At 46.5% G+C, this 24878-nt stretch overlaps 1 protein-coding gene across 3 annotated transcripts in view; it reads left to right on the top strand.

Moving 5' to 3' along the window:
- Positions 1 to 24535, top strand: part of SGCG (sarcoglycan gamma) — a 151887-nt gene extending 127352 nt beyond the window's left edge. For all 3 annotated transcript variants that reach the window (XM_075919276.1, XM_025179381.2, XM_025179380.2), the window contains exons 7-8: positions 16392 to 16515; positions 20982 to 24535. In XM_075919276.1, coding sequence (XP_075775391.1) covers positions 16392 to 16515; positions 20982 to 21155 — 298 coding nt within the window. In that variant the 3' untranslated portion in view covers positions 21156 to 24535. The remainder of the gene's footprint in view (positions 1 to 16391; positions 16516 to 20981) is intronic.
- The last annotated feature ends 343 nt before the right edge of the window (positions 24536 to 24878 follow it).

The following is a 24878-nucleotide window of genomic DNA, read 5'->3' as shown; positions in this document are numbered from 1 at the left end:
GGGGGGATTAAATATCTTGCGGGTACCCCACATGAAGAAATTCCCAAATTCATCTTCCTGGGTTTTCAAAGGGGTTTTTGCATTTGGGTGGTGACAAGTACCACCCAACGTCAGGGAGTCTGTGACCATAGGGAGTTTTTAAACAGAAGCCTTTGGTGGCAGGGTATTTTTAAAGTCTCTTGCAGGCCCCCACCTTCTGCACTTGAAATGCCAGAGTAGGGAACAGCCTTGACAATAGCATTTAGTAATATGACTAAACTAACATTATTGAACCACATCAGGTTCACAGAAGTGGGAGGAGAGTGTATGACAGGGAGTGTATGTGTTGGGGGAGAATGTGTCGGCATGCTTTCTCTTCAGGTTTAGACAACAGGTGGAAGGAACCAATTCTGAGGAAGATGCTAGTGCACAGAGAGCTGGTGTCCCCTTATCCTCCCACTCCAGCGCAGTTGAGACAAGTATGCTGACAAGAGAAGGGGGATACCCTGACATCAGCCCCCACCTTCTTCCCTGACTGCACAGCACAGCATGAGTCTGTTCCCTGCACACATACACAGCAGTATCTCTGCCTGCCACTGTCATCCTAGTACAGAATTCTGCATTAAAGTTTTGATTCCCTGATTCGTTCCAAGATCTTCCACAGCTCCCCTCTGCACAGACCAAGGAGACACCCCCACACCCCGTTTAAAGTCCAAGCAGAAGTGCATTTCCTACCTGGAACCGTCATGCCCAGCTGGCCAGTGACTATGAGTATGTCTACACTACAAAGTTAATTCAAACTAACAGCCGTTAGTTCGAATTAACTTTAATAGGGGCTACACATGCAAACCGCTATTTCGAATTAAATTCGAAATAGCGGAGCGCTTAATTCAAACTAGGTAAACCTCATTCTATGAGGAGTAATGCCTAGTTCAAATTAAGTAGTTTGAATTAAGGGCTGTTTAGCCTCTTAATTCGACCTAGTTGGAGGCTAGACCTTCCCAGGTTGCCCTGGAGGCCACTCTGGGCCAAACCAGGGAAACTCTTCTGCCCCCCTCCTGGCCCCGGAGCCCTTAAAGGGCCACAGTCTGGTTACAGTGCTTGTGCCAGTTGCAAGTCTGCCATCACCCAGCCAGCAGACCCTGCACCTGGCATGGCATGAGTCAGCCTCTTCCCAGGACAAGGCTGGCGGCTCCCAGGAGCCGGCCCAGAGCTGCAAAAGGTGGGCGCCCGCCTGGTCTAGTGTGGAGATCGTGGACCTCATCAAGATTTGGAGGGAGGCCTCCAACGTCCACGATCTCTGCACTAGGCACAGGAACACGTCCGTCTACAGTCGCATGGCTGCCAGCCTGGTCACCAGAGGCCACATGCAGACCCAGGAGCAGGTCAGCTGCAAGATCAAGGACCTGCGGCAGGCCTACTCCAGGGCCTCCCAGCCAGAGGCTGACCCGGAGGCATGCCCTCATTACAAGGCCCTGGACCGCATCCTGGGGGCTCACGCAGTCCATGCCCTCTGAGTGGTGATTGACCCTGGGGCAGAGGGACCCGTCCCTGACACAGAGGAGGAGGAGGAGGAGGATGCCGAAATCCAGGAGCCTGCAAGGAGCCTGCCCAGGACCCAGGAGGCACCCCACAGACCACATCGGCTGTGTTGTCCGAGGCCACGGAGGATTCCACATGTGAGTGCCATCATGCTCCCCTTATGTGTATGAGGGTGTGGGGGGAGAGGGAGTCCAGGGACTGTGTGCCTGGGCCTTGCCCACCTGTGATGGACCGGGCCGTGTCTGGGCACAGCTGAGGGTCTCTGAACAGGCCACAAAGCAGTCCCATAGAGCGCTTCAGCTGCCTGCCTGAAGCCTCCCAAGCAAAACCCCTCCGACACCCCAGCAATATCCGTGCCCCAGATGGCCCCGGACCTCATACACCGGTGGGGGGTCCTAGCACCCAAGCCCACCTACCCCGAACAAGTTCTGTCCGGTTCCGAGAAACCAGTCATAGATCCCTGGTCAATTTACCCTTTGGATCTTACCCACAAATCATGCTGGGCCAATCCTTTAGCATCTAACAACTAAAGGTTTATTATCACAAGAAAGAAAAGCATGAGAGTAAGGTTGCTAAAGAATCATACATTACATGCATCGAAACTCCCAGTCCTCGATGCAGGCTCTAGCAGAGATGTTACAGCTGCTGGTTTAAAAGTTCTTGTTGCACATCCTAGCATCAGGATGGGTTCACAGGTCTTCCGGGCTCTTCGATCCCTGCAATGCTGCCTCTGGGATGAAGTGCTGAGCTGAGAACCAAGATGGCGTTGACCACATGGCCTCTTTATACCTCCTTCCTGGCCTCTTCTTGGCTGCAGAAGATCACCTGGTCCTCAGCCTCTCTCTGCTGGCCGCTCTTAGGTCCAGCCCTCATGCTTCAGGTGTGTCCTTGGCCCATTGAGTGCCATTGTCCTACAGGGCCTCACTAATTAGTATGTCCACAGACCCGGGCTCTGCCCACTGCTCAACCACATGTAGAGAAATATTCAGTATCCACACAGACTACAGATTCCTAACTACACACATAGACATTATACAGCCACATAAATAGCTTACATAGGATTATCAGATAATAAGCTTCTATTCAGCACCTCACATGGCCCCCTTCTATACCATTCTTGGGGCCAACACCCCCACCTATGGGTGCATCAGTGATCTGGCTGCTCCCCTCAAAATCCAGTAACGTGACACCACCATGGAGCAGCAGCTGGGTCTCATGCAGGGGCCTTGGCCCGTTTCCCACACGCCGACCTCGCCCTGCAGAGGGGGGCTGGGTTTCACTCACTGTGTCCCCAGGGAGAACTGACCATTGCTCTTGTTTCACCACAGACGCAGCACCTGGGATTTCAGGGCACACCACACCGCCTGCAACAGCCACGTGCACCCGGGCCAGCAGGCGCACCAGGAACCTGGAGGAGTACCAGTGGCGGCACCTGCGGCTACTGGAGCACCAACGCCGCACCCAGGACCACTGGGTCTGGGAGGATCTGTGGCTGCGGCAGCAGAGCTGGGAGGCACTGGAGGAGCAGGGCTGTGCCCTCAGAGGTCACCTCCAGACCTTGGTGGACAGGTTTCTTCCTCCTCCTGCTCCAGCCCCTGCGGCCGCCCCAGCTGTCACTCCTCCTCCCACTCCTGCTCCTCCTCCCGCTTCCTCCGCACCCCCCATCCCTCCTGCCCCACTCTCCACACCCACTCCCCCCGATGCCCCCGCACCTACAGTGCTGTGAGACGGGAGAGCCAGCAGGACCCTCAACCCTGAGCTTTCCATTCCTTTCCTCCCCTTCCTCCCCCTTCCAGCTCCCTCCTCCCAGGTTTCCCTCTCCCCTCTCCCACCCTCATTCCTCCCTCCCCCACCCCCAGTTATGTACAATAAAGAGAGGGTTTTTTTTGGCAAAATAGGTGTTTTTATTTTACATTAGGAAGGGGAGTTAGGGAGGGGAAAGGGGAAGGAGAGGAGGGTGGAAGAAGGCCCCAGTGGGGCATGCAAGGAGAGTTCAGTCCTTCTCCACCTGGAAGCTGACCCGCAGGGCTTCCCAGATCTGGACAGCCCTCCGCTGGGCCTCCCAGACAGCAGCGGTGTGGGGCTGTGAGTACTGGCCAGCCATGCACTCAGCCTCAGCCATCCAGGCTGGCAGGAAAGTCTCCCCCTTCCGCTCACATAAATTGTGCAGCACACAACATGCTGCCACCACGGAGGGGATATTGTGCTCGGCGAGGTCGAGGCGGGTGAGGAGGCACCTAAAATGTGCTTTCAGTCGGCCGAAGGCCCCCTCGACCACAATGTGGGCCCTGGTGAGCCCGGTATTGAAGGCCTTCCGGGAGGGGTTGAGATGTCCCGTGTAGGGCTTCATGAGCCAGGGCTATAGGGGGTAGGCCACATCCCCCACCAGGCACATGGGCATGTCCACGACCCCGACTATGATGTGGCAGTCGGGGAAGAAGGTCCCAGCGTGCAGCCTCTGGCACATGCAGGAGTTGCGGAACACCCTGGTGTCGTGTGCCTTGCCGGACCAGCCCACATTTATGTCTGTGAACTGGCCCCAGTGGGCAGACATGGCCTGCAGGATCATGGAGAAGTAACCTTTGTGGTTGATATACAGGGAGGCCTGGTGTTCCAGGACATGGATGGGGATGTGCGTCCCGTCGATGCCCCCTTCCCCCGCAGCTGGGGAAGCCGAGGGCACCGAAACCCTGGATGACCGCGTCTGGGTTGGTGAGGCAGACCACCCTGCAGAGCAGCACCTGGTTGATGGCCTTGTCCACCTGCAGAGAGACACACAAAACCACGAATCACTGGGGCACCTGGGTGGCTGGGAGTGTTCGTTCCCTGGCACTACCCCACGCCCCACTCCCAGAAGCGACCCCTGCTGCGATCCTGGCCGCCATGGGTGGCATGTAGTATGGCCGGGACAGATCGAACCCTCCCGTGCGGGGCACTTTCACCTCCTCCCCCCGATTTTCCCTGGGGTAGCCCATTCCCTCCTTGCAGCCCCCCCTCCCCACTGGCAAAGTGGCCAGTGAGTGCTGTATCTGCATGAGAACTGCTCCGACGGTGGATTTCCCCACGCTGAACTGGTTCCTGACGGATCGGTAGCTGTCCGGCGTGGAGAGCTTCCACAGGGCAATGGCCACATGCTTCTGGAGGGGGGTGACAGGCCTCATACGAGTGTCCCGTCATCGCAGAGCAGGGGCGAGCCACTCTCAGAGCTCCAGGAAGGTGTCCTTCTTCATCCTGAAGTTCTGGGCCCACTGTTGGTCTCCCCAGCACTCCAGGACGATGTGGTACCACCAGTCGCTGCTGGTGTCCAGACGCCAGATGTGGCGGGGCACGCTGGCATCCAGGCGCTGCTGCGGCTCCTCCTTGACCCCCCACGGAGGCCAAGGGGAGAGGCAGGGGGCTGACGTGCACCAGTGCCAGGGAGCCTCCAACCATTGCTGGCAGGCTTGCAACAGCAACTCCAAAAACTGGAGCAGCATGCCCAGGGCAAGCTCTGGCTCCATGGTGCCAACTGCGGTAGCATCCCCAATGCGAACCACCGACACAGGCAGGCAGAGAGGAAAACGCTTTGCTGTCCCTCGGCAAGGTAGGCAAGCAAGCGGAAGAGCTGTGTGCCAGCTGTCCAGGGGGGGTCCCTTTAAGCACGAGCCTCAGACAGCAGCCACACAAAGCAACTACTGACCTGATGCCCTGCCGGAACCGGTTTCAGCCGCCCTTAAATGCGACCCAGCATCCAATCAGTGTGGACGCGCTATTTCAAATTAGCAAAATGCTAATTCGAATTAGTTTTTGGGTCTAGATGCGTTATTTCGAATTAGCTTATTTCGAATTAACTAATTCGAAATAAGTTAGTTCGAATTAGCGCTGTAGTGTAGACATACCCTATGTGAGCTCTCCATGGTAAGCAGCTTCACTGCTTCCTGGGAGCTTTGAAAGTAGAGAGATACATTTCTGTATACAGGGCCAGATTTATACTTTACACGCCTCTAGTAAGAGCATCTTCAGCCCTTCCCCATGCACACCTATAGCTGACCTTAGGTTGCACATAGTGTTAGAGAGATAAGGCGACCCTAGAACACCATTGCCTCTAGGGCATATGTCTACTGTGTTTAACTGGAAATCTGTCTCTGCCTGTGTAGCTAGATGTAAGGCAGCAAAGTTCACAAAACTGTGGTCACACTGGGTATTGTGGGATTAGGGATGTGACCAACTACTTGACTAGTTGACTATCCAATAAACACATGCTTATCGGATAGTTGACACTCTAATCGACTAGTCACTTCCCCCCTTGCTGCCTCTATCAGAAAGAGGCAGCAAGGGGGGTGGATAGAGGAAGGGGTGCTCTCTGTGGAGTTTCAAAGAGGCAGTGCTGCATGAAGCCTGGGGTCAGCTGGGGACTCAGAGTCTCCAGCTGACCCCGTGCTCCCCACAGTACTTTCACCCCTGGGGCTGTTGCTACACTCCAAAGGCGGAAGCACCCTTATCGACTAATCACATTGCATCAACTATTTGATTAGCTATTTAATCTAAATTTAACATCCCTATTGTGGGATACTTCCTGGAAGCTAGATACAGTGACATAATGAACACAGCATATATATTGATGCTTTGTTAATCTAGCTTTTCTGCAAAAAGGCTCTATGCCTCTGATCAAAGTGGTTTTATTTTATCCTCAAAACAGAGCAGTGGGAGGAGTATTGTAGTATGTACCGCTCTACTGTTTTGTTGACAAAAGCTGCTTTTTACCAACAAAACTGTGTAGTGTAGACACAGTCTAAATGTACAGTAACATTTTAAAATCTTTTTAAAAGATGGAGGAGGGGGCTTGATTGGATAGGAATTTCCAGTTCTAATTTGTAGAGTTGAAAAATGTCAACAAGTAATTTATCCATGAGTTTAGCTTCTTTTCAGACTGATCTCCTCACATTATTTTAAATGACGGACATTATTTTATATTTTTAAACAATGGATTGATCAAGCAACTCTGCATTCTTCAAATGTCCACTGATAGAACTTGTGATTAGCTAGTAGTCATATGGTGTCAACTCTCTCCAAAGGATAAAAATGTCTTTGATGTATCTCAGAGATATCATTGATTTCATGGTGCTTTTGTCCAGAAATTCTTCTTCAGGGTGTCCACTGAAGAGGTAGGTATGTTGGGGAGCCACAGACTATGATTTTTTTTACAATTTTTGTTATTCAAAATTATTTGGCAAAAGTTTTATAGTAAAAGAAAATTATAGTGAGACTGTGGAATTCATACCCAAAACATATTAACATGTCCACAGATTTCACTGTCTTTGGCTCTATATGTGAAATACTTCTTTTAGACCTAGCTTTTGTGACCAAGATTTCATTCAATAACCAAACACACAAACAAAAATGTCCTCTTGATCTTTGAAGGTGCTTAGCTAGAATGCTGATGAAAACCAGACAAAGAGATTCATAGATATGATATAACTTTAATATTGACAAAACTTTTACAATTTTAGGTATCTTTGAACATTCAATTAATTGCAGATACAAAAACCTTTAAAAACTAGCCATTGTATTATTTTCTCCTTTCACATAAATTGATTTTTATTGGAATATGTTACTGTAAACATAACTGTAATATTTCCATATATTGTATTTGCCTTTCATATAACCCTTGTGCAACAGACAGAAGCAAATATGCACATCATGCTCTTCTTAGAAAGTAGCGGGAAAGAATGTATATAGTTCTTCTAGATAAAATCAAGAAAAAGTCAAACTACAGTAACTAAGCATGAAAAAAGCTGCTATCTTTAAGGATACTTTGTGTAATTTGTTACCAAATGCACAAAACTGAGCTCTCATTAGTTAGTAATAGCTACAAAGAAGATAAAAAGTTTATTGTTTATTACTTGAATAGTTTTATATGTTATTCTTGAGGCAAGTAGCTTTTCAAAAAGAATTAGTTATGAATAATAGATTCTGCACTTACACTATGTAAAATAACAATTATAAGTACTACGCTTGTTCTTCAATGTGTTGATCACCAGCTGGAGACAGAAAGAAATTTTACTCCCTGCACGTGATACATTCTGTGTATTTCACAGACTTTATGCCTCCCACTAAACAATATTCAGTGTTGAAGTCACAGTTTAGTTCACCTCATCCATCTACCTCAAAACAATACTTTTAAAAATGTGGTTGAGGTCCTGAAATTCTTCCCTTAGACCATGTGCTGCACCCATTGGAAATACTCCATCTGTTTGGTGACTGTTTGACTTCCATCCAGGGTAGTGGAAAATCACTTCCAACAAGTGAGTGTTGGGGATCATCAGCAATGGGTATTTGATACCATTAATCTCCCTTCTGCCTACCTATCCTCCCTATTTCTCTTCAGACACCCTTCTCATGAACACCTTCTCCAAGAAGAAATAAATCACTTCCTACAATTTGGTGATATAGACCCAGTCACATTTTGACATAGAAAGGAGTTGATTACAAATACATCATAAGCCAAAAGAAAAACAGTAAGACCAATTTTAGATTTGAGAAACCTCAGCAAGTTTGTCAAACTACAATGGTTCAAGATTATTAGCAGTTATCCCAGCATTGGAACAGGGGACTGGTTCTCAGCCCTTGACCTTCAAGATGTATATTTCCACACCATTTTATACTCTTTTCACATGAGATTCCTCAGATTTGTCCTAGGGTCCAAACATTATCAGTACAAGGTGCTATACTTTGGCCTTTTCAAAGCACCCAGAGTAGTCTCTAGAGTCATATGTAGGTCCTACCAAATTCATGGCTATGAAAAATGCATCATCATCTATGAAATCTGGCCTTTTGTGTGCTCTTTTGCTATGCTATACAGATTTAATGGATGAATCCTGAGTTTCTCAAATGTGGAGGTCCTGACACATAAAAGAAGTTGCAGTGAGGTCACAAGATTATTTTAGGAGGATTGTGGGATTGTCACCTTATTTCTGCACTGCCTTCAGAACTGGGTGGCCAAAGAGAGGCAGTTGTTGGCCAGGTGCACAGCTCTGAAGGCAGTGCCCTGCTAGTAAAAATGGAGAAGTAAGGGTAGAAATACCATAACATGCCATCCAAACTCCAGTGTTGCTGCTGGCAGTGGCTCTGCCTTTAGAGCTGGGATCCCAACCAGCAGCTGTTGCTTTCGAGCAGACCATCTCTGAAGGCAGTGTTGCCAGCAGCAACACAGAAGTAAGGGTAGCAGTATTTCAAATACCTCTCCAATATCTTTGCAGTTCACCCATAACTCTTTTGTGTAGGAATCCCTACAATTACAACACCATGAAATTTCAGATTTAAACAGCTGAAATAATTAAATGTATTATTTTAAAAGTCCTATGACTGTGAAATTAACCAGAATGGATTGTGAATTTGCAAGGGCCCTACTCACAGCTGTGGTTACAGCACAATTCCACAAATGGAATTATAATGTACCCACACCTCAAAGATTGTCTAATCAATGTTCCTTCTTGCACCAGGCATATGAAGGATATTGGACCATAACCCTTCCACCAGGTAGAGTCAGCAGTAACCAGAGCCAGGTTCAATAGTTAGGTGTTTGTTTCCATTTCTACAACATAGAATCAGCTCAAGCTCCACCCAATAACCTGGGAAATTTACACACTACCTCTGGGCACCTCTAAGAAGCAATACTTGCCCACTCTCAAGCACAGAGTCTAAGGGTACGTCTAAACTACATGCTTCCATCGACGGAGGCATGTAGATTAGCCAGATCGGCAGAGGGAAATGAAGCTGCGATTAAAATAATCGCGGCTTCATTTAAATTTAAATGGCTGCCCCGCTCTGCCGATCAGCTGTTTGTTGGCAGATCGGGGCAGTCTGGACGCGCCGCGCCGACAAAGAAGCCTTTCTTGATCGGCACAGGTATGCCTCGTGAAACCAGGTTTACCTGTGCCGATCAAGAAAGGCTTCTTTGTCGGCGCGGTGCGTCTAGACTGCCCCGATCTGCTGACAAACAGCTGATCGGCAGAGCGGGGCAGCCATTTAAATTTAAATTAAGCCGCGATTATTTTAATCGCGGCTTCATTTCCCTCTGCCGATCTGGCTAATCTACATTCCTCCGTCGACGGAGGCATGTAGTCTAGACACACCCTTAGTGTAGAAAAGAAACTTTTAATACAAGGAATTAAGTTATTTAGTGTTTAGTTGGGGAAAACAATGCAAGCAGGGTTCAGAGACATAAAACATGATTAAAAGGCCCACCCCCAAGTAGGTTGGGCAGTGCCCTTTTCCCCTCAGGTTCTTAAGTCCAGCAATCAAAAGGCCTTTTCACATGCCTGATCCTTCTCCACACCCCACTCACAGTTGCTGTCTTTGGTCAGTGCAGAGGCAGAGGCCAGAGATGCATCTACACAGTCTTCACCTCCCCTGACCAAGTGAGGTAAAGAAGCAGCTTACTTGCTCCACTGCTTGGGCACTCACTTGCTGCCTTCTCTTCCAGACACCCTGCTGGCCATTCACCAGCCTCTGACCAGCTCAGACTGCTCATAGCTCCTGCTGTTTGCCTGCTCACCACTTCCACCATGGCTCTTTGCCAGCTGCCATGCTGGACATTCAACATGCCATTTCACCACCTCATCAGCTACTATCAGTCACATTTTCCTGCCATCTGCCTCTCTGCTGTAACCTCTGTACATCAGTGTCTTAGTGATTTTTCAGTTCTTTGCAAGCTGGGTGGGAACACTACCCCATCTCAAGTGATTTTCAGTTCTGGGCAGAAGCACCCAAGTGTTTTACTCTCTCAGTGAATTCTTACTCTGGGCAGGCAGAGGAGAAAAATAGTCCTACCACAACTGGTTTCACCTCTGATTGAGCAACTAACCAAGAGGCTCCTAATGAAGCCAATTTAGCTCTATTCTTTGATCAGTTGGGAGCAACAGGTTAAACCACTCTAGAGAGGAACCTTGGTGAGGGTGTGCAACATCCTAGCAGGGCCAGATTAAGATCTTTAGAGGCCCTAAGCATTATGGTGCCCCCCCATATGTAATTCAAAATAAAAACAATACTATACCGTAAAATCTCTTTTTTTTTGGTGCCCCTGCTTTGGTGCCCCTGCTTCTGGTGCCCTAAGCACATTCTTAGTCTGCCTATTGGGTAATCCAGCCCCGCATCCTAGCTTTTCCCATCCCTCTTACTTTCACAGGCTTCTGACATTCAAGCATGAACTCCTTGGCTGTGTCTACATTGGCATCCCTTTCCGGAAAAGGGATGCTAATGAGACACTTCGGAATTGCAAATCCGCGGGGGATTTAAATATCCCCCGCGGCATTTGCATTTACATGGCTGCTGCTTTTTTCCGGCTTGGGGTTTTTGCCGGAGAAAAGCGCCAGTCTAGACGCGATTCTCCGGAAAATAAGCCCTTTTCCGGAGGATCACTTTTAAATAGGAATAAGGTATCCTCCAGAAAGGGGCTTATTTTTCAGAGAATCGCGTCTAGACTGGCGCTTTTCTCCGGCAAAAACCCCGAGCCGGAAAAAAGCGGCAGCCATGTAAATGCAAATGCCGCGGGGGATATTTAAATCCCCTGCGGATTTGCAATTCCGAAGTGTCTCATTAGCATCCCTTTTCCGGAAAGGGATGCCAATGTAGACACAGCCCTTTAGTCTATGTCTACACTACAGAGTTTTTGCACAAAAACCCACAGCACGTCCACACCTCAATGTATTTTTGTGTAAGAAAATCTGCAGTCAATCGACAGTCCAGAGGGCTTTTTGGGGTGTACGTATAAGAACATAAGAACATAAGAACGGCCGTACTGGGTCAGACCAAAGGTCCATCTAGCCCAGTATCCTGTCTACCGACAGTGGCCAGCACCAAGTGCCCCAGAGAGGGTGGACCAAAGACAATGATCAAGCGATTTGTCTCCTGCCATCCCTCTCCAGCCTCTGACAAACAGAGGCCAAGGACACCATTTTATCCCCTGGCTAATAGCCTTTTATGGACCTAACCTCCATGAAATTATCTAGCTTCTCTTTAAACTCTATTATAGTCCTAGCCTTCACAGCCTCCTCTGGCAAGGAGTTCCACAGGTTGACTACACGCTGTGTGAAGAAGAACTTTCTTTTATTAGTTTTAAACCTGCTACCCATTAATTTCATTTGGTGTCTTCTAGTTCTTCTATTTAGGGAACTAATAAATAACTTTTCTTTATCAGCCCTCTCCACACCACTCATGATTTTATAGACCTCTATCATATCCCCCCTCAGTCTCCTCTTTTCTAAACTGAAAAGTCCCAGTCGCTTTAACCTCTCCTCATATGGGACCCGTTCCAAACCCCTAATCATTTTAGTTGCCCTTTTCTGAACCCTTTCCAAGGCCAAAATATCTTTTTTGAGGTGAGGAGACCACATCTGTACACAGTATTCAAGATGTGGGCGTACCATAGTTTTATACAGTTTTATACCATAGTTTTATACAAGGTATACTTCCTTCTACAAGGCATAATTCCTTTTTGCACAAGAGTTCTTGCACAAAAAGGTGTGTGTGGACACTCAACAGGGGTTTCTTGCACAAAAAGAGCATTCACAATAAGCACAGGTGCTCTGATGGCCATTCTGTGAATGGCAATTAGAACTTTCTTGCGCAAGAGTGTCCATGTAGTGTGGATGCTTTCTTGCGCAAAAGCTCCTCGCTTTTGCAATGTGCTTTTGAGGTGTGGATGTGCTTTTGTGCAAGAACCCTGCAGTGTAGACGAAGACTAGAGTATACCTTACTGCCATTATGGAATGTCATCATTAGATTGATAATCATTTTATATATACCTATCTGATAAAAAAAAGATTCCTTAAGGGCCTTCAAAACCTATACCCAGAAGTCTAAGGTCTCACTCCATCTTGGGACCTCAGCCTAGTCATACACTGCTTCATCAGCTTTCTGTTTGAACCCATTGTTTGTTATCTGTTCCCACATACTCATATCTATGCAGACATCCTTTCTAATAGCCATCACATCCACTCAGCATGTTGTGAAAATAGGGGCCACAGTTTTCTTCTGAGATAAGGTGATGTTATGTCCACACCCAAAGTACCATCACCATTTCATCTGAACCACCTTGTTCACCTTCTGTCTTTCTTCCCCAAAACACATGAAAATAGGAAAAAAAGCCAGTTATGCATCTTAGATGTTAGAAGGATGCTGGCCTTCTATTGCCAAAGAACTAAACTGTTCAGAAAGTCACCACAAAGATATAAAAATCTGCCATATCCAAACAAAGTCTCTCAAAATGGATTTCCAAGTGCATTCGTCTCTGCTACTGGCAACATAATCTACAACTCCCACCAGGAACTTGAACACATTCCACTCAATCATTTTCCATTCAATAACTTTCCTGAACAATGTGCCAATTACAGACATGGTTAAAGCTGCCAGCTGCATGTCAATGAACGCATTCATACAATATTACGTGATCATGCAGGACTCATCATCAGATACTATATTAGGACAGGCAATCCTATCTTCTTTAACAAATCCAACTCTAAAGCCCCAGACTACCAACTTGGGGCATTTATTTACAGTCATCTAAAGTGGGGCACCCAAAGGAACACACAACTTGAAGAATCTCAGTTACTGCACAGGGTAAGTAAGCCTCTCATAATTTTGCTGAATGCCCCTAATAGGCAATACACTCCCCTCCCCCACACAAGAACTGAAGCTATGCACACACTACCACTTACTGTGGTATAATTTACTCACTCAGGGGTGTAAATAAGCCACATCCCAAGCAATGTAAATTACAATGATGTAAGTGCCTTGATAGGAAAGCTATTCTCACCAACATTGCTACCACTGCTCATGGGGACTAGAGTAATTCAGTTGACAGAGTGCTCCCATTGGCTTAGAGTTGTCTGCACCAGTGGCACTATAGCAATGCAGCTACATCAGTGGAACTGCATCACTGTAAGCTCTGTAGTGTAGCCATAGCTTGAGCCTAACAAGGATATCTTTTTGACAATTTATTTCCCCTTTTTTTCTTCTTTTTCCTCCTCTTCCTCCCCTACCCCCATCCCCTCTCTGTGCTATTTATTTGAAAACTGGTCCCCTTAAACTCCATTCAATGGAAAAGTGGATTGTGCACATGAAAGCTCATGATACTATCTACATGTTTTGTTAGTCACTAAGGTGCTGCAGGACTATTTGTTGTTTTTTAAGTTTCTTCAGTTATAAACTAACACAGCTACCCCTCTGAAACTTAAGGACATCTTTAGTAAGGGGGAAAGGAATACAGCCCTAATCTGGGAAAATACAATAAACATATAATTTCCAAGGGCAGAAGGGACCGTTGTGATTATCTGGTCTATATAACAAAGACCATAGAACTCCCTCAGAATAATTCAAATACATAGCAATAAATAAACAATATATTTCAGATAACAATAAGTAAAACACCCATCCCTGTGTAATCCTCCACTTCAAATTCCTCATCTGCCAATATGAACATTTAATGAATGTTAAAATCAGGAATAAGGGACCTTTCAGTAAAGGCTTTATTTTCCAAAAGATCCCGTCTAGACTGGTGCTTTTCTCTGGCAAAGCTCCGAGCCGGAAAAAAGCGGCAGCCCTGTTTATACAAATGAAGCGGGGGATATTTAAATCCCCCGCTTCATTTGCAATTCCGACTTGTCTAATCTGCATCCCTTTTCCGGAAAAGGGGTGCAGTGTAGACACAGCCGGAGTGTACAGAATAGGAAAAAGTCACTATTATATGTAGTTGTGATGACAGCTGCTTCACCGTCTTCCTCTACCTTGTAGTGTCTATTTTTAATATAAAATTCCCAGGAGGTAGAATTGGGTTATCAGGCTCTGCCATTCAGAGGTCTTGTGGAGAGGCTGATGGCATCCAGTTCACCCCACTCCTCCAGCAAGGTCCTGAGCCAATAGCCAAGGGCACTGGGGGAGTTGAGGGGGCTGTTACATCTCAAACAAAAGTCAACTCCCTGTTATTCTGAGAAACCCTTCTTTCCTTCAGCCCCACAAGCTCTCTAGCTTATCAGGTAGCCAACAGAGATATTATTCTCTACACAATAAGCCAGACACTTAGCTCCCTTTCAGGAAGATCAGATGCCTTATTATTGAAATAATTAGTTTAGAAAAAAATACCAGTGCAAATAAGAACAAGATCTCAATTCTTTTTTCTGTTTGTAATACTGAGGGAATAAATATCAGTCATGATATTGTTCAATGTCTTAAAAACAGGCTATTTTTAAAGGACACAGGCAGGAAGAGTGGTGTTCAGTATCATCCTGTATAACTACAGGTGAGGGCCTAACATTAGGTCTCTGAGCATCAAACAGAACTAACTAATAATGTAGGCGTAAAAACTAGTGCACAAGGGTTTCATCTTGAAAGAAACTGATGCTCTCACTTGTTCGGGTTTTAACTAGGTATGCATAGAAACAAACAAAATACATATCTTATTGCAATGGGTTTTTATTTGGATTTGTAATGAGTAAATGGAAATCATTGGTGGGCTGTCCCCACGAAAGCTCATGATACCATTTACATGTTTTGTTAGTCTTTAAAGTGCTACCAGACTTTTTGTTGTTTTTTTAAGTTTATCCTGTACAGACTAATGCGGCTATCCCTCTAAAGCTAATTATTCTTTTTCATCTTCTTGTTTAATTTTGTAAATAATGTCTAATAACAAAGTGGGAAAAGTCCTGATCTCTTTTACAAACATAACTACATTATTGCCATATAGCTGAGATAATGAAGCAATAATTCAGCTAACATGGTCCCTTTCTGCCACCTTGTGGCACAGCTGTATTTGCAAAGGTCCAGCTACATAATCTGTTTGGCATGTTAGACTTTAGCTTTATTACTTTCAGCTATTTCTGGGTACTTGCTGCAGGTGTTTTCCCGACGAGGCTAGTGGTCATAGCTTTCAAATGTTAGGCTACTTACAGCCTGCATATACATGTACTGAGTCCCCATTTAGTGGACACTAAGGGTACGTCTAGACTACATGCCTCTGTTGCCAGAGGTATGTAGATTAGGCTACCAGACATAGGAAAATGAAGCGGCAATTTAAATAATCACCGCTTCATTTAAATTTACATGGCTGCCGCACTGAGCCGACAAACAGCTGATCAGCTGTTTGTCGGCTCAGCGCGATAGTCTGGACGTGCGGGTGTCGACATCAAAGGTATTTGTTGACCACCCAGGTATGCCTCCTGTAGACAGAGGCATGTAGTCTAGACGTACCCTAAGGAAAACTTAAATGAGGCTAGAATTTCACCAACATTTCAGAATGTTTTGGTTTATATCACCAAGTTGAAAATAAAGATCATAAAATACATTTTCAAATATGGGTGGGTTTTTTTCAAAACAAATTATGGTCTCATTTAAAACTACACCATAAAAATCTACATTGTAGTGTTTGTATATAAAGAACCATATAGTATGATCTTGAGTTCTTTCTATACTATCATACAAGATACTAGCAAACAAGTATCTACTATTTCAAAGTCTGCATCGAGAAATAGGAAATTGTCAGCTTTGATAGAGTTTCTCACATCATTATCTAAGAATGTTTTATAAGTTCAACAGTTTTTTTTAATTATTTTACAAACTCCACGAGGAGTAACAGTAGTTCGGACTAGGAAGCCTAGTCCGAACTACCTGGTTCATGCTGCGTGTAGCAGCGCGGCACGGGGTTCGAACGAGCAGGGATTTAAAAATGGCGGCGCCCAGTTTATGCAAATGAAGCCCGGGAAATTCAAATCCCAGGCTTCATTTGCAAGTACGGTATGCCTACATTACCCTCCTACTTCGAACTAGGAGGGTAGTGTAGACATACCCTAAACTTTTAAAGAAAGTGCTACAGCCAGATTTCTTCTTCTTGCTTTCAGATTGGAATCACCAACTCGGTCTTTGAGCATGGATGCACCAAAAGGAATTAATATTAAAGCACAAGCTGGCAATATTGAAGCTCTCTCTCAGATGGATATTAAATTGCATAGCAGTGATGGAATGGTGAGCATGATAAGCCATATTTTTATTACTGAGGTTTATATTGATGTTGTCTGACATTGCCATCAATGCCATTAAGTCATTTTAAGGTGACACTATTGTAAGTGAACATGTTTTAGCAAATATGCTGATAGTTTCAGATACTGATGCCATAATAATACGTTTGTTTATAGGAAAGGGATTAAATAATAATATAAAATAGTGGTTGGCAATAGGGATGTACATGACTAGTCGACTACCCAATAAGCAGGGCTTGACAAGCAGCGGCGAGCCCTGCTCACCAGCCATGCGGTTTGGCATGCTGCACATGCGCAGACAGCGCTGCGCGGCCACACCGGGCTAAAATCTACTTGCCACAGGCGAGTAGATTGCCCTAATTGTCGAGCCCTGCCAATAAACATAGGCTTATCGGGTAGTCGAGTCACTACTCGACTAGTCACTTTCCCCCCTTGCTGCCTCCATATCAGACACAGTAAGTGGGGAGAGCGGGAGCTGGTGTTGGGGAGAGCTATCTTAAAAGCACTCCTCAAGCAGTCTCAGCAGTCCCCACCCGTGCTGGGTCCCAGCTGCTGTGCCTCTGCCTTTGAAATGTAGCAAAGCCATGTGGGGAGCTTTTGCTACATTTCAGAGGCAGAAGTGACACAGTTCCCCATTGCGCCTCTGCCTTGAAATGTAGCAGGAGTCCTGCGGAGTTCAGGAATAGTGAGATAGTTTCTACAGCTTAGAATATCCTACAGTCTGGTGATTAGGTACCTCAATTATGACATGGGAGACATATGTTCCAGTCCCTGATCCAAATCAGGCAGAGCAAGGATTTGAAAACAGTAGCCGCTCTATGCTGACAGGAGAGAGCTCTCCCACCAACATAATTAAACAGCCCCCCTGTGAGCAATATAGCTATGTCAGTCTAGGTATGTCTACACTACAGCGCTAATTCGAACTAACTTAGTTCGAATTAGTTAATTCGAACTAAGCTAATTCGAACTAACGCATCTAGAACTAAAAACTAGTTCGAATTAGCGTTTTGCTAATTCGAACTAGCGCGTCCACATTAAGTGGACCCTGAAGCGGGGTTAAGGATGGCCGGAAGCAGTGCTGGCAGGGCATCAGAGGAGGACTTAGAGCGTGGAGATGCTGTCTCAGGCTAGCCGAGGGCTGTGCTTAAAGGGTCCTGACCCCCACCCCGGACAGACAGTTCTCAGGGGTGCCCCGCTTGCAAAGCAGTCCTGGCTTGGAGTGCTGAGTGCCCACACTTGGCACATCACAGCACTCAGCCATCAGCCCGGCTGCACTTGCCGCAGGCTACCATCTGGGGAGATGGGGCAATTGGGGGGCTGCAGGAGAGCTTCAACCCCCAGAAGCCCACAGAGCCACCCCAGTCCTCCCCATCGGGGGTTTGTGCCCCATTCCTCCCTCACCTCCTTCCACTTACCCTTCCCTAGCCCCTCTTCTTGATGTACAAAATAAAGGACAATTGTGTTCAAAAATGGACTCTGTCTTTATTGAACAAAACTGGGGGAGACTGGGAAAAGGAGGTGGGAGAGGGGAAGAGAGAGGCTGGGAGAGGGGAGGGCAACTAAAATGATCAGGGGTGGGGAACTAAGTTAGTTCGAATTAACGTTGTAGTGTAGACATACTCTAAGACACTTAGGGTATGTCTACACAGCTGTTATTTCGAAATAACTTTACCAGCGTCTACACAGCCAAACTGCCATTTCGAAATTAAATTGAAATAGCGGCGGGCTTATTTCAAAATTGGTAGACCTCATTCCACGAGGAATAGCACCAATTTCAAAATTGCTATTTTGAAATAAGCATCGTGAAGATGCTTATTTCGAAATAGAGGGCCTCCAGACCTTTCCAGGGTGCCCTGATGGCTACTCTGGGCACAACCAAGAAAACTCCTCTCCCTCCCCCCTCCAGAGCCCTTAAAGGGGTAGACTCTGGCCACAGTGTCTGTGCCAGCTCCAAACCTGCCAGCCCAGAGCCAGCAGTCGCTGCACCAGACGCAGTGGCCCCAGCATGAGCCAGGCAGCTGGTGCCAGCCAGCCCTCCACTGCTCCCCAGGACCAGTTCCCCAGCTCCCAGGAGCCTGCCAAGGGCCAGAAAAGGCAGGTGCCTGCCTGGTCCAGTGCGGAGATCAGGGACCTAATTCAGGTTTGGGGGGATGCCACCAACGTCCATGATCTCTGCACTAAATGGAGGAACGCAACTTTCTACAGGCGGACGGCTGCCAGCCTGGCCACCAAAGGCCACGTGTGAACCCAGGAGCAGGTTTGCATGAAAATAAAGGAGCTGCGGCAGGCGTATGCCAGTGCCATAGGGGGCAGCTCCCAACCAGGGGCAGACCCAGACTCCTGCCCCTATTTTGATACTGTGGATCACATCCTCGGGGGCAGGACAGTCTGTGCCCCCCAGGTGGGCATCAATCCTGGGGCAGAGCTTGCTGCCTCCTGCTGCTCCAGCCCCTGCTGCCTCCCCAGCTTCCGCTCCTCCTCCCACTCCTTCTCCCCCTCCTGCTTCTTCCTCCCCACCCTCCCCAAACCCCCAAGGATGCTGAGGCCCCCTCACCCACGGTCCTGGGAGACAGTTGGGCTGGTGAGACCCTCAACCCTGAGCTTCTCCTTCCCCTTCCTCCCCTTGCCTCCCCCTGCCAGTTCTTTCCTCCCACGTTTCCCCCTCCCCATCTCACCTTCCCTCCTCTCCCTCCCACCTTCTTTCCCCAGTCTCACCTCAGTTTCATTCCCCTCCCCTCCCCAGTTTTGTTCAATAAAGAGGCTTTGTTGTAATGAACACGTGTGTCTTTTGTTGTACAGCAGGAAGGGGGGTCGGGGAGGGGTAAGAGGAAGGATGTGAGGAAGAAGTGAAGCACAATCCCCCAGTGGGGTACACCAGAGAGACTGTTACTGCCTGGAGAACATGCTGCCAGGCTCGCAGCAACACATCCAGGAGAAGCACGAGAGGGCCCGGGGCGACTCCGGCTCCATGCTGCAGAGAGCTGTGGAGTCCTGAGTGAGGGCAACCAGAGCACGCAGAGAAAAAATGCTTTGCTGTCCCTCAGTGAGATAGGCAAGCAAGCAGGGAAACCTTAGCATCCGCTGTCCGGGGCACAGCGGGTCTCTTTAAGTGCAGGTCTCAGATAGCCTCACGCAGCAGCCACACAAGGTAACTCCTGACCTGATGCCCTGCCAGAACCAGTTCCGGCCGGCCTTAAATGCGATTCAGCGTCCTATCAGTGTGGATATGCTATTTCGAAATGCATTTTGTGTCTAGCAAAATTTTTGTGTCTATTTTGAAATTAGATATTTTGAAATAACGCTGTAGTGTAGACATACCCTTGCTTCTATATAACAGAATGTTGCTACATGTCACTCTGGAACAAAAGCATTTTCAATACACAGTGCTTCAGTTCAGTCTCCTGTCTGCATCCAAAGTCTCTGGTAGCGATTCATTTTCACAGGCAAGGATCTCTGATTTAACCACCAGCCTATAGAGTAACTCTTAGACCTGTGTTTTTGCTCTTGCTCAGTTCTCCTCACTCAATAACACTTTAACTAGTTATCACAGTGAAGTAAACAGGAGAGATTGAGAAAACACCATATCAGAATATCCCAGAGCCCAGTGATGAGAGTATTTGCCTGAAATGTGGCTGATCACTATTTAAATTCCTTCTTTTCATTAGGTAGAAAGGGGAGTGGGATTGAGCCTCTCCCACATAACAGGTGAGAAACCTAATCTCTGAGCTAAAAGTTACGAGTAGCCCTCTTCCTTTCCCCGTCTCCCCAGCCTGCTGTTTTGTGTGAATTTACCTGAGAGACTCATGTGGGGCCTACCCAGTTGGGCCCCACAGGTGAGTTAGGTGGGCAAATTATCTTCCCTGGTTTGTGAATTGCTCTCTGGAGACTGGTCAGAAGACAGGTGCCTGGAGGCCTAGAGTAAAGCAATAGTACACATGCCCAGAGACAGGAACATAGATGCTTCAGCATCCCCTGAGGTTAGGTGTATACAGGGTTCAGAGAATTGCAGCAGAACCTAAAACTTTTTGACTTAGGCACCTAATGCCGGATTTAAGTGTCTAAGTACCTTTGTGCATCTGCAGCTATGTCTAGACTACACGCTTTTTTCAAAAGAAGCTTTTTTCAAAAAAATGCATCTCATAAAACAAGGTTTACCGCTGTCAACAAAACAGTCACGTTCTTTCGATTTACTGTCGACAAAACGTGGCAGCAGTCTAGACGCAGGGGAAGTTTTTTTCGAAAAAAGGCCACTTTTTGAAAATAGCCTGCAGTCTAGACACATCCTTAGTGCCTAACTCCCACTGATGTCAATAGGATTTTATATTCCTAAATAGCTTTGAGGATCTTGGTCTAAGTGCTTAAGTGAGTTTTGAATATGGGTCTTTAATAGCCTAAGTAACCCATTTACTCCTACTTCTAACAAACCCATTTGTCATGCTTTCTTCCATACAGCTTTTGCTTGATGCTGAAACCGTGCGATTACCCAAACTGCCTGAAGGGACAAGGGGCGGATCTGATTGGTCTCAGGAACTCTATGAGATCTGTGTTTGTCCAGATGGAAAGCTTTACTTGTCAGCAGCTGGTCACTATTCAACTTGCCAGGAATACAGTCATGTCTGTCAATAAAGCACCTGCATATGCCACATTTTCTCTAGCTATTCTCTTATATTGGTTTGTAACAAAGCAGTAACAATAGCAGGATTTCCAGGATTTTTAAAGCAATTACAATAATCTAGGAAACAAATTTACATTCTGAATTCTAGATTGTATGGAAAAAAAGCAAAAGAGCACAATTAAAATTTTAACTTCAACAGAAGTGTTTGAACCAAAAGAAATGTTCTGGCAATGACATTTAGAAGTTAGCCATATAGTAAGTTAAAAAAAATCAAAAGGATTTATTTTCATCATTGACCTGCTATTCAGTCAGTCAGTTGTGTAATTGTTAATATTGCCTAGCTCTATGTTTTTTTTCTCTTAATACATGTAAACACTCGCTAGTAACACAAACTGCATTAGTGTGTGAAATTTAGTTTAAGAAGCTACTTTAGCTATTTGATAAGAGGAAAGCATTGTTTGGCAAATTCAGGTAGTGCCAGCAAATGCGCTATGCAATTTTGTTCTTGCAAAAACACAAACCATGAAAGCTATGTTCTTTGTATGAACCTTGTACAACTGTGATAACTGTGTTTAACTGATAAAAATCCTTTATTTCTGGATAGGCAAAGCATGTGTAGATTTGCTTATTACTGGGATTCATAAAAAAAATCACAAACATTAATGTGAAATTTCTAAGATTACTGATTTCTAACACTTTTTGTCATCTGAGTTGTTAATTATACAAAAGTGAAATATATTAGCACATCCAACTCCAGCCATAGCTCTTTGTACTGCATGGACCAGGATACTCATTTGAAAGCCTTTTTTAACTTTTACAGTGTGATAATAATTAGAAATGGGAAATTTGCTTTCCTCTTGACTACAGGCCAACTGCACTTTAAAAGAAAAAAATCTTAATGATGGTTTCACCTTTCTCAAATATATTATGCTATTTGATAGGTAGACAAAGTTCCTCTTCTTGCAACTCTCAAGTCACCTAAATGCAGACCCCTTAGCCTGTGTAGAGCCTCCATAATAAACTATTTGGGACTTAATGGCTTTATAGGGTTTTAGGAACAGAGCCTTATGGATATTTAGGTACCTAATTCCCACTGATGTCAATAGGACTTAGAGGACAGATCCATGAAAATACTCAGGCACCTAAATGCTGGCACTGGGAGCTAGACAACTCCCACCAAACCTTGTAGGCATCTAGATGCTCTCAGTACATAAGTTTTCTAGAATAAAAATTCCTTAGGTTCCTCTGCCTGTGGGCATGAGCACTGCTGCTTCCTTCTAAATGTTCAGACACATGTCTCCTGCCTACACCCCAGAGTGATTCATGAAACGGCATGACAGACATGTGGAGGGCATGTTCCAAGCACACACATCAGATCTGTTTGCTTTCTAAACCTGAATGCCTTTATTGTTATCCCAGCCATTAGTACACTCACTGGGGAAGGGGAGACATATGTTCAAGTCCCACCCTCCTCTCCTTAAATAAAGTGTCCCACATCTAGGGTTGCCAGGCATCTGGTTTTCGACCATTGGTGACCACAACTAATGGAAGCTGTGGAGCAATGCTGCAGATGTGAGGGCAGCATATAGAACCTTCCTGGCTGCCCCCCAGAGGCAACAAGAACCCAGCAGCCACTTCCTGACAGCCACAGTAAATGTCACCAGGATTCAGCAACCACTCCCACATGCCAACCTACTCCCCAGCTGTGAGCCCCCCTTGTGCACACAAAACTCATCCCCAGCCGCACCCAAGAACCTGCCCTCCCAGATGGAGCCCTCATCCCCTCTGCACTCCTGACCCCACCCAGAACCTCCTACATCTCAAACCTCATCCCTAGCCACATCTCTGTACTCCTCTCCCCTGCCAGAGCCCTCCCCTTCCATACACATAGCCAACATCCTGACATCCTGGCACCCTCTCCTACATGCTGAACCCTTCATTTCTGTCCCCAGCCAGAGCCCGCATGCCTCCCTATGCCCCAAACTCCAGCCCTTTGAAAGTGAGTGAGCATGGGGAGAGCAAATGATGGAGGGAGGGGGATGGAGTGAGCATTGACCAAGGCCTCAGCAGGGCATGGGGAGAGGCAGGAGTGTTTGGTTCTGTGCTATTAGAAAGCTGGCAATCCTACCCATGTGTCAGGTATGCTCACTGGGCAGTGGGATGCCCATAAGCTCTTCTGGTGAACTGTTCCACTTTGACTAAATAATGAAAGAGTAGGACGGGGTGGCCAACCCATTAAACAAAGAAAGCCAAAACAACGGCGGAAAAAATAAGAGCTTCACCAGAATTGTCAAGCAAAAACAAAAAAATTAAAAAAAAATTTTTTTTAAGGAGGTTGCCTCTTTAAGACAGCCACCATCTTGGGCGCATGCAGCTCTTGCCTCCCAAAAGTGCAGCTCATGAAGCTGCTCCCCCCCCCCCCAAAACTGTCCCCGCCAGCTCCCCTCTGACCTGGTAAGCACAGAGAAGCCAGGGGCTGGAGGGGAGCCAGCGGGGGCAGTTTGGGGGGACAGGAGTGGCTTCGCGAGCTGCACTTTTGAGAGGCACGAGCCGCATACAGCTCATGAGCTGCGGGTTGGCCATGGCTGGAGTAGGAAGATGCCCACCTGCAGGTGGGTGCACTAACCACAGCATTAAAGACACGTTGTCACACTCTTTGGCCCAATAACTGGTCCACCAAGAAGAACCACTTCATAGTCATTAGGGCAGCAAGAGAAAGTGCAAGAGAATGACTTCATAGCCCAGGAGTTAGGGCATCCCCACGGTAGGCAAGAGGCTCTGGCTACATGGTCCCTGTTCTGATCAATTGTTCATTATTCACAGCAGAACAGCTTCGACAGAAGAGACTACAGAAGCCACACATCATAAACTCAGTGATGAGACACCTTTCTTGACATGTGGATGACTCTTTAAATCCCTGGTACAGCTGGGGGGAAATTGAACCTTTGAGTTCTGCACATGCAAAGCAAGTGCTTGAACTGCTAGGGTGAAGATTAACAGGTGGGTACCACCTCCTCTTCTGGCTGTTTTGTGTGGTGGGAGGCAGGTGCCCTAACACAGGCCCACAAGAAACTCCATAGGCAGCTAAGCAACTGCACTCCTGCTGACACGTACCTGTTTATAGTTTGCTAATCACACCTCTTGCCCATTGGATAATTTAGGCAGCGCTCTGTTTGGCTTTTGTGGAGCACATTGTTCGGCTTGTCTCTCCCTGTTTCTTTTGCATAGGGAGTCTAAGGGCCTAACTTGGCTTTATGAAGCCATTGGAAATCCTGGATTTTCTGAGCATCTAAAAGTTAGGCAATGTGATGATGAGTGTCATGGTACCTCTTTCCGAAGCCCATCCTTGATGTCTAACTAATTTTTCAGCTATGGACCTTAATGCTATTTTTATTCATTATTACTTATTTTGGAGGAACTGTCACTGTAGTATCTTTGTGCTTAGTTTCAGCTTCATATTAAACAACTTACTAAAGTTACACAAATTCACCTAGTGGTAGCATATCAGCTGTGCTATTGTTAATGATTGAGCCCCAACACAAAATAGGCATCGGTAAACCAGATACAGCTAGCCTATAGTACTGCCTATAACTTACTAGTTTGGTATTAGTGGAGAAAGATGGAATAACTAGTCATAGTTAAGTAGTAATGCTACTTGTACGAAGCAGCAAAGAAAGCACATTTCTGAGGTAAATACTCACTGCTGACAAAGTCCACCAGCCCAACTAGCAGTG

This window comes from Pelodiscus sinensis, chromosome 1, assembly GCF_049634645.1.
Source record: "Pelodiscus sinensis isolate JC-2024 chromosome 1, ASM4963464v1, whole genome shotgun sequence".
NCBI lineage: Eukaryota > Metazoa > Chordata > Testudines > Trionychidae > Pelodiscus > Pelodiscus sinensis.
This window is presented reverse-complemented; position numbering and strand designations above follow the sequence as displayed.